At 43.1% G+C, this 17,736-nt stretch overlaps 1 protein-coding gene across 1 annotated transcript in view; it reads right to left on the bottom strand.

Annotated features, from left to right (window-relative positions):
• The window catches only part of trpc1 (transient receptor potential cation channel, subfamily C, member 1), a 76,796-nt gene that overhangs the window by 24,735 nt on the left and 34,325 nt on the right, over window positions 1–17,736 (bottom strand). Inside the window, exons 2-5 of the mRNA XM_014157283.2 lie at window positions 7,519–7,667; window positions 6,468–6,569; window positions 6,068–6,270; window positions 2,597–2,728 (exon numbers count right to left, since the gene is read on the bottom strand). Coding sequence (XP_014012758.1) covers window positions 2,597–2,728; window positions 6,068–6,270; window positions 6,468–6,569; window positions 7,519–7,667 — 586 coding nt within the window. The remainder of the gene's footprint in view (window positions 1–2,596; window positions 2,729–6,067; window positions 6,271–6,467; window positions 6,570–7,518; window positions 7,668–17,736) is intronic.

Raw genomic sequence — 17,736 nt, 5'->3', positions numbered from 1 at the left:
CCCCTTGGGTTGTGCCGTGGCGGAGATCTTTGTGGGCTATACTCGGCCTTGTCTCAGGATGTTAAGTTGGTGGTTGAAGATATCCCTCTAGTGGTGTGGGGGCTGTGCTTGGCAAAGTGGGTGGGGTTATATCCTGCCTGTTTGGCCCTGTCCGGGGGTATCGTCGGACAGGGCCAGTGTCTCCCGACCCCTCCTGTCTCAGCCTCCAGTATTTATGCTGCAGTAGTTTATGTGTCGGGGGGCTAGGGTCAGTCTGTTATACAGTGGCGGTTCTAGACCATTTCAAGCTGGGGCCAGTTGTACTGTTAGAGGGGCAAAAGACCAGGTTCATAATCATTAGTGTTCCGTGTTGCCACTGTCTAATAACAGATGTAAAAAAAGAACGATAGCAAAAATTAGTTAAGTAAAAATTATTTCATACTCCACATTTAACATTTTAACATCTTGACCATGTTCTGTTATAATATCCACCCTGCACAGCCAGAAGAGGACTGGCCACCCCTCATAGCCTGGTTCCTCTCTAGGTTTCTTCCTAGGTTTTTGGCCTTTCTAGGGAGTTTTTCCTAGGGAGTTTTTCCTAGCCACCGTGCTTCTTTCACATGCTTTGCTTGCTGTTTGGGGTTTTAGGCTGGGTTTCTGTACAGCACTTTGAGATATCAGCTGATGTATGAAGGGCTATATAAAAATAAATTTGATTTGATTTGATTGAATTTGATTTAGGGGGGCCACAAGGGGGTCCAAAATTGTTGTCACAGGGGCACTGCCCCCCCCCCCATTTGATTTGATTTGAAGATTATGAAAAGGAAGAAAAGGAGGAAGAGTGGGTGTAAAAAACACACAGAATGAGTAAAACAGCTTAAAGTTGAAATTCGTAGCTGCGAAACTGCTATGTCCGTTTGGGAAATTACAAATACAGTTTTTTCCCTCTGACGTCATTGCAGGTGTGACTTTTTTTAGCACAATGCTGGATGCTCCTCTCCTCTGTTTCATTAACAAAACAAAAACAATAACAAAGGTGCTCGTGTGAACAGTGGCGCTGTTTCCCCCTTTACGTATTCCAGCTTTAAGTAATATAATTTCATTGAATTTATTTTGCCAGGATAGTCCAATCAGTAACACCTGTCAGTCTTTTAGCTTCAATTAATTGAGAAACTAGTAGCTATGCAGAGTGGAATCTGAAAGATCCCTTGTACCAATACAGCCAGCCTTAAACCAGTCATAGGACAGAAACACAGCAAGCCCTTATAGAAGGCTATAGAAGGCAGTGGTGGAAAAAGTACACAATTATCATACTCACCCAGTAATATACTACTTCATTAAAAGTCTAAATGTGTTTGGTTTTAAATATACTGAAGTATCAAAAGTAAATGTAATTTCTAAAATAAATAAATCATTTCAAATTCCTTATTTTAAGCAAACCAGACGGCACATATTTATTTTTTATTTACTGATAGCCAGGGACACACTCCAACATCATTTACAAACAAAGCATTTGTGTTTAGTGAGTCCGCCAGATCAGAAGCAGTCGGGATGACCAGGGATGTTATATTAATAAGTGCGTGGATTGTACCATTTTCCTGTCCCTGCTAAGCATTCAAAATGTAACGAGTACTTTTGGGAGTCAGGGATGGAGTATGGAGTAAAAAGTACATTATTTTCTTTAGGAATGTAGTGAAGTAAAAGTCAAAGATGTAGTGAATTAAAAGTCGATATCAATAGTAAACTACAGATACCCCCAAAACTACTTAAGTAGTGACACATCCTGACCATAGAAAGCTCTTATTTTCTATTATAGAGTAGGTCAGGGCGGGACTTGGGTTTTTTGTAGTTATTATTTTCTATGTGGGGTTCTAGTTTAGTTTTTCTATGTTTGGGTGATTTGTATGATTCCCAATTAGAGGCAGTTGGTAATCGTTGTCTCTAATTGGGGATCATACTTAAGTAGCTTGTTTTTCACTTGTGGGTTATGGGATATTGTTTATGTGTAGTTGCTTTGTAGTCACGGTTCGTTTATTCTTTATTTGTTTTGTATTCTTCGAAAGTTTCACTTTCTAATAAATTATGTGGAATGCTACTCACGCTGCGCCTTGGTCCGATCATTATTATGACAAATATGACAATTGGTACTTACTTTAAAGTATTTTTACTTAAGTACTTTACACCACTGATGGAAGGAAGCCTTTGAGCAGGGTTCCCCAATTGGCAACCCCCCAATCTTCATTGTTGGACATAAAAGACTGTAAAAAAAACACCAAGAAATCAGCTCCAAGTGATTTTAATTTTGGAAATCTGTTCCAATGTATTCTCATGCATAATAGAGAGACTTGCATGTGTTTGTATACAAATGTAAGGAAGGTTTGAAATCAAATATTATATCTTTAGGCTTCTTGCGGCCCCCCGACCATCCGATTAAGATATATTTAGATATATTATTTTAAGTTGATGATCCCTGCCTTTGAGTGTCCTGCTAGAAGCTCTCAGCTGAACTCTACCACAAGGATGTTTGTGTGTGTGTGTGTGTGTGTGTGTGTGTGTGTGTGTGTGTGTGTGTGTGTGTGTGTGTGTGTGTGTGTGTGTGTGTGTGTGTGTGGCGTACCTGAACTCCACCTCGACCAGGCTGAGCTCCCTGAGGTCAGCACTCAGCTCAAAGGCCCTGAGGATGGGGTCCTCCTCGGTCAGCATAATCAGAGACGGGCTGGCCAGGCACCTGTAGATGTCCAGACGAAACCTGGGGGGTGGGGTGGGGGAGCCAGAGAGGGAGGGGGTGAGAGGAGGTTGAGGTAAGGAGGGAGGGAGTTGTGGGAGAAGGAGGTAGGAAGGGAATGAAAGATGAAGAAAAGGAGAAAGGAAGGAGAAAGGGAGAAAGAAAGCAAGAGGGAGGGAAGGGTAGGCGGAGGGAGGAAGGGAGAGAGAGAGAGAGAAGACGAGAGTCACAAAGCTGTTTCTAAAAGTTTACATCATTTGACTTCTTGTTCCTTGTTCTGTATCTATTTAAAACGTATTCCCATCGACATGCTGTTGTGATCTGTGTGCTTATTCACAGTGGGCTGTGTGGGAGGGCCTCTGTCATACAGTTAGAATATAAACACCAAGCAGAACATAGCATTGATTCCTGCCAATACTTCTAAACAGAAACCCAGAAATTGTCCTATTGCTTCAAAGATAAGAGTGCTAAGTTTTTCCTAATGTCTGTGAAAGACAAGTCATCCAGCTCTGGTCAGTGGAGTCAGTCATTGTGTCCAAAATGGAGGGTTGGGTAGGTTACTTTCTAAATGCAGTCCATTACAGTTACTAGTTACCTATCCAAAAGTGTAATCAGTAACATAACTTTTGGATTACTCAAACTCAGTAATTTAATCTGATTACTTTCAGTTACTTCTAGGTTATTTTCCCCTTGAGAGGCGCTAAGTAGCATTTTTCATCATTAATCTTGTTCTGGAGGCAGCTCTGCAGAGTTTTAAACCTAACCTTAACTCTAACATTAACCACACTGCCAACCCATAATGCCTTACCTTATCTTAAATTAAGACCAAAAAGCAACATTTTGTTTTCATACATTTTTACAATATTGGCAATTTTGACTCTGCAGCTGGCCCATCTAGTAGAAACTTCTCAGTTCTGAATCAAGGACAAGACTCATCCCAGTAAGTGTCAACCTGTATAAAAGGCATTAGAAAATGAATATTACCAATTGAATGACATCCATTGCAGGATAAATCAATGTTAGAGTTTATATAGTTGGCCATAAATGGATGTTGCATTTTACTTTAAGGTTTGGTTATGTAGGCTTCTTCTAACCCATTGCTCTCTACTACAGATTATAATACGATTAGGTTTTATTAAAATAAAAAAACTATCTTTCAGATTTCCAGTCATTCCAATTAATTTAATACCCATTGATCTTCAAAAGTAGGACTTGGAAATATGGAAATATAGATAAGCCAAATTGTTTAACCTGAGCGTAACCCTAAAAGTAAGGACTAATTAGCCTACCTTGTTTTTTATGATTTTGTTGTCACGGAAGAGTGATTGGGCTCATTGATTTGAGTTGAAAAAGAAATGCTGCTCTCAGAATGGCATGCCTTGAATACAGAGGTTTTTGCATGTGAAAAATATTTGCCATATGCTGCATTTGCTATAGAGGCCTACTGTTTACATTTTTGTTGGTGACACTTTGATATCTTGATCATTTGCAGCTGTCTAAGTCTATCAAAAGTCTGCGAGTTTGAGCATGTGTCTGTTAGGCCAATGGATTTTTTTTTAATCAGCACTTGATTGAAGAATAAAAGCTCCACTCGTGGTCTTCTTAAATTAAACTAGTTTTTGACAGTATGGAGCACAATACCAAGGTGAAGTTTAGAAGGGAGGAACTTTTATTCCATAGGCTGGGATCCGCACTATGCGGCTGTTGCAAAACATTTCTTAAACGTAAGTGAACGGAATGAAAAGGGGTGAGACCTACCTGAATTTGTCCAAAATAAACTCACATTTTGATCTGTTTTCTTCTGTTTGGTTCTTCAACAATAAACGCTTTCCCTAATGGATACACCCCCGGTCACAAAAACAATGATTGATAGGCATCTAAAACTTCTTCAATTCAACTATTATTGGGTTAAAATACACATACACTGAGTGTACAGAACATTAAGGACACCTGCTCTTTCCATGACATAGACTGACCAGGAGAATCCAGGTGAAAGCCATGATCCCTTATTTATATCACTTTAATCCACTTTAATCCGTGTAGATGTAGGGGATGAGACAGGTTAAAGCATTTTTAAGCCTTGAGACAATTGAGACATGGATTGTGTATGTGTGCCATTCAGAGGGTGAATCGGCAAGACAAAATACTGTATTTAAATGCCTTTGAACAGGGTATGGTAGTAGGTGCCTGGAGCAAAGGATTGAGTGCGTCAAGAACTGCAATGCTACTGGGTTTTTCGTGCTCAACAGTTTCCCGTGTATATCAAGAATGGTCCACCACCCAAAGGACATCCAGTCAACTTAACACAACTGTGGGAAGCATTGGAGTCATCATGGGCCGGCATCCCTGTGGAACGCTTTTGACACCTTGTAGAGTCCATGCCCTGATGAATTGAGGCTGTTCTGAGGGCAAAAGGGGTAGAAACTCAATATTTGGAAGGTGTTACTCATGTTTTGTACACTCTGTGTACATCTGTGAACAGCCATTCACATTCACAACCCGTAAGGTGTAAATAGCTGAATGAGAGAGCAGCAGTGTGATTCACATCATTGCGCTATATTGCCTAGATATCAATAATTAATGATATCCGTATTGCCCGTAGGCTACACCACTGCTGTCGTCCTTACCTCCCAGTGTTTATTAAAGTTGGATAATCTTTGGGGAAGGACCTACCAGTGGCCGGTGATTTTATTGCAGGGAAACTGAAATCCATTTTACCTCATTTCTACCAGCATGTCACCTGTGCAACTAGAGGCTAACCCTACCTAAATGGCACCCTGGTCCCTATACAGTGCACTACTATATAGGGGAGTCCTATGGGCCCTGATCAAAAGTCACTGCATAGAGAATCGGGCGCCATTTCAGATGCAGCCAGTCAACCCAGAAAAGAGAGATGATTTATGATGGGGTTGTCTCCCAAACGCTCTACCACTGTCAACAGGTCAGCGCCTTACAATAACTTTTAGTGAACAGACACCTTCTTGACACTGTACGTGGATTTCCTGCTATTTTCCAGGTTCCAGAATACCAGAGCAAGCACAAAACATAAAAACAAGTGTCCTTTGAAGGTAGCCCAGGAAAACGTTATTAGTTTTACAAAGAGGTGGGTACCTACACACACACACTCTCGAACACATTCATGGTCACATGGCAGACACACCCCCTCCCCCTTAGTGGTCTCAACAGACTTTGCTGTGGATAGGAGTAGTGAATACTTACTTGGTTATTCTACCCTTCCCAGAGAAAGAGAGCGCGAGAGAGTGTGTGTGTGTGTGTGTGTGTGTGTGTGTGTGTGTGTGTGTGTGTGTGTGTGTGTGTGTGTGTGTGTGTGTGTGTGTGTGTGTGTGTTCTACAGGATCTTACCTGGAGTGCCGTAGGCTGTCCTTCTTGTTCTTGGCATTACAGAGAGTACACTCGCAGCCCACAGCGTGAGGCCTGGGCAGGGAGATATCCTGCTTCAGCAACATGGTCAGTATCTCATAGTTGTTCCTATGGGCCGCCAGGATCACTGGAGCCACGTCCATGGTGGTGGAGTACTCAGGGTTCTGGATGCGCTGCATCAGTTTCTGACAGAGAGAGGAAAGGAGAAGAGGCTTGTTGTTATTGATGCAGTCTTTAATCCTCTAAAAGCATTCAGTTGTCCTGATAATGTAATGTACATTTTGCTCTAAAATACAGGGTCAGGACAGTCATTTGGCTGTGGCAGGTAATGATCAATTTATTATCATAAGTAATACAATGGTGGAGAAGAGAAGAGACTAACAGCGATGGAGGGCTTAGAGGACCTCCTGGGGCGATGGTTGAGGAGGATGTCCACAGCTCCCACCACCTCCGAGTCAATGGCCACTAACAGAGCATCTGTTGCCTGGGACAAACACGGACACAACAACAGGACCGGGTTAGAGAGAGAGAGAGCCTGGACCAAACACAACAACAGGACCGGGTTAGAGAGAGAGAGGGAGCCTGGACCAAACACAACAACAGAACCGGGTTAGAGAGAGAGAGAGAGCCTGGACCAAACACAACAACAGGACCGGGTTAGAGAGAGAGAGAGCCTGGACCAAACACAACAACAGAACCGGGTTAGAGAGAGAGAGAGCCTGGACCAACCACAACAACAGGACCGGGTTAGAGAGAGAGAGAGCCTGGACCAACCACAACAACAGAACCGGGTTAGAGAGAGAGAGAGCCTGGACCAAACACAACAACAGAACCGGGTTAGAGAGAGAGAGAGCCTGGACCAACCACAACAACAGAACCGGGTTAGAGAGAGAGAGAGCCTGGACCAAACACAACCACAGAACCGGGTTAGAGAGAGAGAGAAGCCTGGACCAAACACAGACACAACAACAGAACCGGGTTAGAGAGAGACCTGGACCAAACACAACAACAGGACCGGGTTAGAGAGAGAGAGAGCCTGGACAAAACACAACAACAGAACCGGGTTAGAGAGAGAGCCTGGGCCAAACACAACAACAGAACCGGGTTAGAGAGAGAGAGCCTGGACCAAACACAACAACAGAACCGGGTTAGAGAGAGAGAGAGCCTGGACCAAACACAACAACAGAACCGGGTTAGAGAGACAGAGAGCCTGGACCAAACACAACAACAGGACCGGGTTAGAGAGAGAGAGAGCCTGGACCAAACACAACCACAGAACCGGGTTAGAGAGACAGAGAGAGCCTGGACCAAACACAGACACAACAACAGAGAATAGAGTCAGGATAGATAGATAGTTATAGTAAAATAGTCAACAGCGCAGGGCCTGAGGCTACATTGTGTGAAGCATCTTGATCTGTGTGTGTGTGTGTTACCTGGCAGCCGTGCTCCAGCAGAAGTTTAAGGATGTCCAGGTTTTGGTTCTCTATAGAGATGGTGACAGCGTCTCTCCCCAGCACATCTACACAGTTGATATTGAGCTCTGTCTTCTCCTCCAGCAGTCTCTTCACCATGTAGTAGTCACCTGGAACAGTGTGACATTAGAGCACACACAACACACACACACACACACACACACACACACACACACACACACACACACACACACACACACACACACACACATAAAAATGCACACGCGCTCATACACACAAATGCGCACACACAGAAACACACACACAAAAATGCACACACAGAAGAAGAAAAAAACACACACACACACACACACACACACACACACACACACACACACAAAGAAAGAAAAGAACACAGACACACGAATGCACACACACACATGGGTGCACCCACGCGCTCACACACACACAGAAAGAGAGTGGGACGCAGATGAACAGAGAGAGACGCAGATTGCACACTGCACACAGAGAGTAGGCTCCACTCCAACACTCCAGCACCCTACACTCCCAGCTTACTGTAACAATAACAATCTCCATCAAAGGACAAAGATAGTCCGTTGAGCCATGTTTATATGGCTTTATATGGTGAGACTCTCTGGGACAACCTGCTGGCCCCTATAAAAACATCCACCTCAGCTTCACTTGTCATTGATTTCAAATAACTCATTTCATTTCAAATATCTCATTTCATTTGGATACTGTTACGATTATCATAGCTTCTTGCTTCTGTCACATGGAAATGATTTGTCTTTATACCCCTCCTCTCATGGGAATTAGGTACATGTGTTTGATATCTGTGTGTGTGTGTGTGTGTGTGTGTGTGTGTGTGTGTGTGTGTGTGTGTGTGTGTGTGTGTGTTCAACTTGGCCTGGATTACAGAATACAGAATGCAGTAAATATATAGTCTTTGTCACAGGCTAGCAAAAGCATGACAAAGCTTACACAAGAGCATAGCTCCAGATAGCTCTACACAAGAGCATATGCTCCACATAGCTCTACACAGGAGCATATAGCTCCAAATAGCGCTACACAGGAGCATATAGCTCCACATAGCTCTACACAAGAGCATATAGCTCCACATAGCTCTACACAAGAGCATAGCTCCACATAGCTCTACACAGGAGCATATAGCTCCACATAGCTCTACACAAGAGCATATAGCTCCACATAGCTCTACACAAGAGCATAGCTCCACATAGCTCTACACAGGAGCATATAGCTCCACATAGCTCTACACAAGAGCATATAGCTCTACACAAGAGCATATAGCTCCACATAGCTCTACACAAGAGCATATAGCTCTACACAAGAGCATATAGCTCTACACAAGAGCATATAGCTCCACATAGCTCTACACAAGAGCATATAGCTCCACATAGCTCTACACAAGAGCATATAGCTCCACATAGCTCTACACAAGAGGTATATAGCTCTACACAAGAACATATAGCTCCACATAGCTCTACACAAGAGCATATAGCTCTACACAAGAGCATATAGCTCCACATAGCTCTACACAAGAGCATATAGCTCCACATAGCTCTACACAAGAGCATATAGCTCTACACAAGAGCATATAGCTCCACATAGCTCTACACAAGAGCATATAGCTCCACATAGCTCAAAACAAGAGCATATAGCTCCACATAGCTCTACACAAGCGCATATAGCTCTACACAAGAGCATATAGCTCCACACAAGAGCATATAGCTCCACATAGCTCTACATAAGAGCATATAGCTCCACATAGCTCTACACAAGAGCATATAGCTCCACATAGCTCTACACAAGAGCATATAGCTCCACATAGCCCTACACAAGAGCATATAGCTCCACATAGCTCTACACAAGAGCATATAGCTCTACACAAGAGCATATAGCTCCACATAGCTCTACACAAGAGCATATAGCTCCACATAGCTCTACACAAGAGCATATATCGCCACATAGCTCTACACAAGGGCATATAGCTCTACACAAGGGCATATAGCTCTACACAAGAGCATATAGCTCCACATAGCTCTACACAAGAGCATATAGCTCCACATAGCTCTAAACAAGAGCATATAGCTCCACATAGCTCTACACAAGAGCATACAGCTCCACATAGCTCTACACAAGAGCATATAGCTCTACACAAGAGCATATAGCTCCACATAGCTCTACACAAGAGCATATAGCTCCACATAGCTCTACACAAGAGGTATATAGCTCTACACAAGAGCATATAGCTCCACATAGCTCTACACAAGAGCATATAGCTCCACAAAGCTCTACACAAGAGCATATAGCTCTACACAAGAGCATATAGCTGTACACAAGAGCATATAGCTCCAAATAGCTCTACACAAGAGCATATAGCTCTACACAAGAGCATATAGCTCCACATAGCTCTACACAAGAGCATATAGCTCCACATAGCTCTACACAAGAGCATATAGCTGTACACAAGAGCATATAGCTCGACATAGCTCTACACAAGAGTATATAGCTCCACATAGCTCTACACAAGGGCATATAGCTCCACATAGCTCTACATAAGAGCATATAACTCCACATAGCTATACACAAGAGCATATAGCTCCACATAGCTCTACACAAGAGCATATAGCTCCACATAGCTCTACACAAGAGCATATAGCTCCACATAGCTCTACATAAGAGCATATAACTCCACATAGCTATACACAAGAGCATATAGCTCCACATAGCTCTACACAAGAGCATATAGCTCCACATAGCTCTACACAAGAGCATATAGCTCTACACAAGAGCATATAGCTCCAGATAGCTCTACACAAGAGCATATAGCTGTACACAAGAGCATATAGCTCGACATAGCTCTACACAAGAGTATATAGCTCCACATAGCTCTACACAAGGGCATATAGCTCCACAGCACATAGCTCTACACAAGAGCATATAACTCCACATAGCTATACACAAGAGCATATAGCTCCACATAGCTCTACACAAGAGCATATAGCTCCACATAGCTCTACACAAGAGCATATAGCTCTACACAAGAGCATATAGCTCCAGATAGCTCTACACAAGAGCATATAGCTCCACATAGCTCTACACAAGAGCATATAGCTCCACATAGTTCTACACAAGATCATATAGCTCTACACAAGAGCATATAGCTCCACATAGCTCTACACAAGAGCATATAGCTCCACATAGCTCTAAACAAGAGCATATAGCTCCACATAGCTCTACACAAGAGCATACAGCTCCACATAGCTCTACACAAGAGCATATAGCTCTACACAAGAGCATATAGCTCTACACAAGAGCATATAGCTCCACATAGCTCTACACAAGAGCATATAGCTCCACATAGCTCTACACAAGAGCATATAGCTCCACATAGCTCTACACAAGAGCATATAGCTCCACATAGCTCTACACAAGAGCATATAGCTCCACATAGCTCTACACAAGAGCATATAGCGCTACACAGTAGCTCTACACAAGAGCATATAGCTCCGCTCTACACAAGAGCATATAGCTCCACATAGCTCTACACAAGGGCATATAGCTCTACACAAGGGCATATAGCTCCATCTACACAAGAGCATATTGCTCCACATAGCTCTACACAAGAGCATATAGCTCCACATAGCTCTACACAAGAGCATATAGCTCCACATAGGCTCTACACAAGAGCATATAGCTCCACATAGCTCTACACAAGGGCATATAGCTCTACACAAGAGCATATAGCTCCACATAGCTCTACACAAGAGCATATAGCTCGCTCTACACAAGAGCATATAGCTCCACATAGCTCTACACAAGAGCATATAGCTCCACATAGCTCTACACAAGAGCATATAGCTCCACATAGCGCTACACAAGAGCATATAGCTCTACACAAGAGCATTTAGCTCTACACAAGAGCATATAGCTCCACATAGCTCTACACAAGAGCATATAGCTCCACATAGCTCTACACAAGAGCATATAGCTCTCACAGGCATATAGCTCTACACAAGAGCATATAGCTCCACATAGCTCTACACAAGAGCATATAGCTCCACATAGCTCTACACAAGAGCATATAGCTCTACACAAGAGCATATAGCTCCACATAGCTCTACACAAGAGCATATAGCTCCACATAGCTCTACACAAGAGCATATAGCTCCACATAGCTCTACACAAGGGCATATAGCTCTACACAAGAGCATATAGCTCACATAGCTCTACACAAGAGCATATAGCTCCACATAGCTCTACACAAGAGCATATAGCTCCACATAGCTCTACACAAGAGCATATAGCTCCACATAGCTCTACACAAGAGCATATAGCTCCACATAGCTCTACACAAGAGCATATAGCTCTACACAAGGGCATATAGCTCTACACAAGAGCATATAGCTCCACATAGCTCTACACAAGAGCATATAGCTCCACATAGCTCTACACAAGAGCATATAGCTCCACATAGCTCTACACAAGAGCATATAGCTCCACATAGCTCTACACAAGAGCATATAGCTCCACATAGCTCTACACAAGAGCATATGGCTCTACACAAGAGCATATAGCTCCACATAGCTCTACACAAGAGCATATAGCTCCACATAGCTCTACACAAGAGCATATAGCTCCACATAGCTCTACACAAGAGCATATAGCTCCACATAGCTCTACACAAGAGCATATAGCTCCACATGGCTCTACACAAGAGCATATAGCTCCACATAGCTCTACACAAGAGCATATAGCTCCACATAGCTCTACACAAGAGCATATAGCTCCCACTAGCTCTACACAAGAGCATATAGCTCCACATAGCTCTACACAAGAGCATATAGCTCCACATAGCTCTACACAAGAGCATATAGCTCCACATAGCTCTACACAAGAGCATATAGCTCTACACAAGAGCATATAGCTCCACATAGCTCTACACAAGAGCATATAGCTCCACATAGCTCTACACAAGAGCATATAGCTCCACATAGCTCTACACAAGAGCATATAGCTCCACATAGCTCTACACAAGAGCATATAGCTCCACATAGCTCTACACAAGAGCATATAGCTCCACATAGCTCTACACAAGAGCATATAGCTCCACATAGCTCTACACAAGAGCATATAGCTCCAACATAGCTCTACACAAGAGCATATAGCTCCACATAGCTCTACACAAGAGCATATAGCTCCACATAGCTCTACACAAGAGCATATAGCTCCACATAGCTCTACACAAGAGCATATAGCTCCACATAGCTCTACACAAGAGCATATAGCTCCACATAGCTCTACACAAGAGCATATAGCTCCACATAGCTCTACACAAGAGCATATAGCTCTACACAAGAGCATATAGCTCCACATAGCTCTACACAAGAGCATATAGCTCGCATTAGCCCACATAGCTCTACACAAGAGCATATAGCTCTACACAGAGCATATGCTCACAGGCTCTACACAAGAGCATATAGCTCTACACAAGAGCATATAGCTCCACATAGCTCTACACAAGAGCATATAGCTCCACATAGCTCTACACAAGAGCATATAGCTCCACATAGCTCTACACAAGAGCATATAGCTCTACACAAGAGCATATAGCTCTACACAAGAGCATATAGCTCCACATAGCTCTACACAAGAGCATATAGCTCCACATAGCTCTACACAAGAGCATATAGCTCCACATAGCTCTACACAAGAGCATATAGCTCCACATAGCTCTACACAAGAGCATATAGCTCCACATAGCTCTACACAAGAGCATATAGCTCTACACAAGAGCATATAGCTCCACATAGCTCTACACAAGAGCATATAGCTCCACATAGCTCTACACAAGAGCATATAGCTCCACATAGCTCTACACAAGAGCATATAGCTCTCACATAGCTCTACACAAGAGCATATAGCTCCACATAGCTCTACACAAGAGCATATAGCTCCACATAGCTCTACACAAGAGCATATAGCTCCACATAGCTCTACACAAGAGCATATAGCTCCACATAGCTCTACACAAGAGCATATAGCTCCACATAGCTCTACACAAGAGCATATAGCTCCACATAGCTCTACACAAGAGCATATAGCTCTACACAAGAGCATATAGCTCCACATAGCTCTACACAAGAGCATATAGCTCCACATAGCTCTACACAAGAGCATATAGCTCCACATAGCTCTACACAAGAGCATAAGCTCTACACAAGAGCATATAGCTCCACATAGCTCTACACAAGAGCATATAGCTCCACATAGCTCTACACAAGAGCATATAGCTCCACATAGCTCTACACAAGAGCATATAGCTCTACACAAGAGCATATAGCTCCACATAGCTCTACACAAGAGCATATAGCTCCACATAGCTCTACACAAGAGCATATAGCTCCACATAGCTCTACACAAGAGCATATAGCTCCACATAGCTCTACACAAGAGCATATAGCTCCACATAGCTCTACACAAGAGCATATGGCTCTACACAAGAGCATATAGCTCCACATAGCTCTACACAAGAGCATATAGCTCCACATAGCTCTACACAAGAGCATATAGCTCCACATAGCTCTACACAAGAGCATATAGCTCTACACAAGAGCATATAGCTCTACACAAGAGCATATAGCTCCACATAGCTCTACACAAGAGCATATAGCTCCACATAGCTCTACACAAGAGCATATAGCTCCACATAGCTCTACACAAGAGCATATAGCTCCACATAGCTCTACACAAGTGCATATAGCTCTACACAAGGGCATATAGCTCTACACAAGAGCATATAGCTCCACATAGCTCTACACAAGAGCATATAGCTCCACATAGCTCTACACAAGAGCATATAGCTCCACATAGCTCTACACAAGAGCATATAGCTCCACATAGCTCTACACAAGAGCATATAGCTCCACAGCTTAGCTCTACACAAGAGCATATAGCTCCCATAGCTCTACACAAGAGCATATAGCTCCACATAGCTCTACACAAGAGCATATAGCTCCACATAGCTCTACACAAGAGCATATAGCTCCACATAGCTCTACACAAGGGCATATAGCTCTACACAAGGGCATATAGCTCTACACAAGAGCATATAGCTCCACATAGCTCTACACAAGAGCATATAGCTCTACACAAGAGCATATAGCTCCACATAGCTCTACACAAGAGCATATAGCTCCACATAGCTCTACACAAGAGCATACAGCTCCACATAGCTCTACACAAGAGCATATAGCTCTACACAAGAGCATATAGCTCTACACAAGAGCATATAGCTCCACATAGCTCTACACAAGAGCATATAGCTCCACATAGCTCTACACAAGAGCATATAGCTCTACACAAGAGCATATAGCTCCACATAGCTCTACACAAGAGCATATAGCTCCACATAGCTCTACACAAGAGCATATAGCTCCACATAGCTCTACACAAGAGCATATAGCTCCACATAGCTCTACACAAGAGCATATAGCTCCACATAGCTCTACACAAGAGCATATAGCTCCACATAGCTCTACACAAGAGCATATAGCTCCACATAGCTCTACACAAGAGCATATAGCTCCACATAGCTCTACACAAGAGCATATAGCTCCACATAGCTCTACACAAGAGCATATAGCTCCACATAGCTCTACACAAGAGCATATAGCTCTACACAAGGGCATATAGCTCTACACAAGAGCATATAGCTCCACATAGCTCTACACAAGAGCATATAGCTCCACATAGCTCTACACAAGAGCATATAGCTCCACATAGCTCTACACAAGAGCATATAGCTCCACATAGCTCTACACAAGAGCATATAGCTCCACATAGCTCTACACAAGAGCATATAGAGCTCTACACAAGAGCATATAGCTCCACATAGCTCTACACAAGAGCATATAGCTCCACATAGCTCTACACAAGAGCATATAGCTCCACATAGCTCTACACAAGAGCATATAGCTCACCAGGCATAGCTCTACACAAGAGCATATAGCTCCACATAGCTCTACACAAGAGCATATAGCTCCACATAGCTCTACACAAGAGCATATAGCTCCACATAGCTCTACACAAGAGCATATAGCTCTACACAAGAGCATATAGCTCCACATAGCTCTACACAAGAGCATATAGCTCCACATAGCTCTACACAAGAGCATATAGCTCCACATAGCTCTACACAAGAGCATATAGCTCTACACAAGAGCATATAGCTCCACATAGCTCTACACAAGAGCATATAGCTCTACACAAGAGCATATAGCTCCACATAGCTCTACACAAGAGCATATAGCTCCACATAGCTCTACACAAGAGCATATAGCTCTACACAAGAGCATATAGCTCTACACAAGAGCATATAGCTCCACATAGCTCTACACAAGAGCATATAGCTCCACATAGCTCTACACAAGAGCATATAGCTCCACATAGCTCTACACAAGAGCATATAGCTCTACACAAGAGCATATAGCTCCACATAGCTCTACACAAGAGCATATAGCTCCACATAGCTCTACACAAGAGCATATAGCTCCACATAGCTCTACACAAGAGCATATAGCTCTACACAAGAGCATATAGCTCCACATAGGCTCTACACAAGAGCATATAGCTCCACATAGCTCTACACAAGAGCATATAGCTCCACATAGCTCTACACAAGAGCATACAGCTCCACATAGCTCTACACAAGAGCATATAGCTCTACACAAGAGCATATAGCTCCACATAGCTCTACACAAGAGCATATAGCTCCACATAGCTCTACACAAGAGCATATAGCTCCACATAGCTCTACACAAGAGCATATAGCTCCACATAGCTCTACACAAGAGCATATAGCTCCACATAGCTCTACACAAGAGCATATAGCTCCACATAGCTCTACACAAGAGCATATAGCTCCACATAGCTCTACACAAGAGCATATAGCTCCACATAGCTCTACACAAGAGCATATAGCTCTACACAAGGGCATATAGCTCTACACAAGAGCATATAGCTCCACATAGCTCTACACAAGAGCATATAGCTCCACATAGCTCTACACAAGAGCATATAGCTCTACACAAGAGCATATAGCTCCACATAGCTCTACACAAGAGCATATAGCTCCACATAGCTCTACACAAGGGCATATAGCTCTACACAAGAGCATATAGCTCCACATAGCTCTACACAAGAGCATATAGCTCTACACAGAGCATATAGCTCTACACAAGAGCATATAGCTCCACATAGCTCTACACAAGAGCATATAGCTCCACATAGCTCTACACAAGAGCATATAGCTCCACATAGCTCTACACAAGAGCATATAGCTCCACATAGCTCTACACAAGAGCATATAGCTCCACATAGCTCTACACAAGGGCACATAGCTCTACACAAGAGCATATAGCTCCACATAGCTCTACACAAGAGCATATAGCTCCACATAGCTCTACACAAGAGCATATAGCTCCACATAGCTCTACACAAGAGCATATAGCTCCACATAGCTCTACACAAGAGCATATAGCTCTACACAAGAGCATATAGCTCCACATAGCTCTACACAAGAGCATATAGCTCCACATAGCTCTACACAAGAGCATATAGCTCCACATAGCTCTACACAAGAGCATATAGCTCTACACAGAGCATGCCCACATAGCTCTACACAAGAGCATATAGCTCCACATAGCTCTACACAAGAGCATATAGCTCTACACAAGAGCATATAGCCCACATAGCTCTACACAAGAGCATATAGCTCTACACAAGAGCATATAGCTCCACATAGCTCTACACAAGAGCATATAGCTCCACATAGCTCTACACAAGAGCATATAGCTCCACATAGCTCTACACAAGGCATATAGCTCTACACAAGAGCATATAGCTCCACATAGCTCTACACAAGAGCATATAGCTCCACATAGCTCTACACAAGAGCATATAGCTCCACATAGCTCTACACAAGAGCATATAGCTCTACACAAGAGCATATAGCTCCACATAGCTCTACACAAGAGCATATAGCTCCACATAGCTCTACACAAGAGCATATAGCTCCACATAGCTCTACACAAGAGCATACAGCTCCACATAGCTCTACACAAGAGCATATAGCTCTACACAAGAGCATATAGCTCCACATAGCTCTACACAAGAGCATATAGCTCCACATAGCTC

The sequence above is a fragment of the Salmo salar genome, chromosome ssa19 (assembly GCF_905237065.1).
Source record: "Salmo salar chromosome ssa19, Ssal_v3.1, whole genome shotgun sequence".
In the NCBI taxonomy this organism is placed as follows: Eukaryota; Metazoa; Chordata; class Actinopteri; order Salmoniformes; family Salmonidae; genus Salmo; species Salmo salar.
The sequence above is the reverse complement of the archived record's forward strand: the minus strand, read 5'-3'. Positions and strand labels throughout refer to the sequence as shown.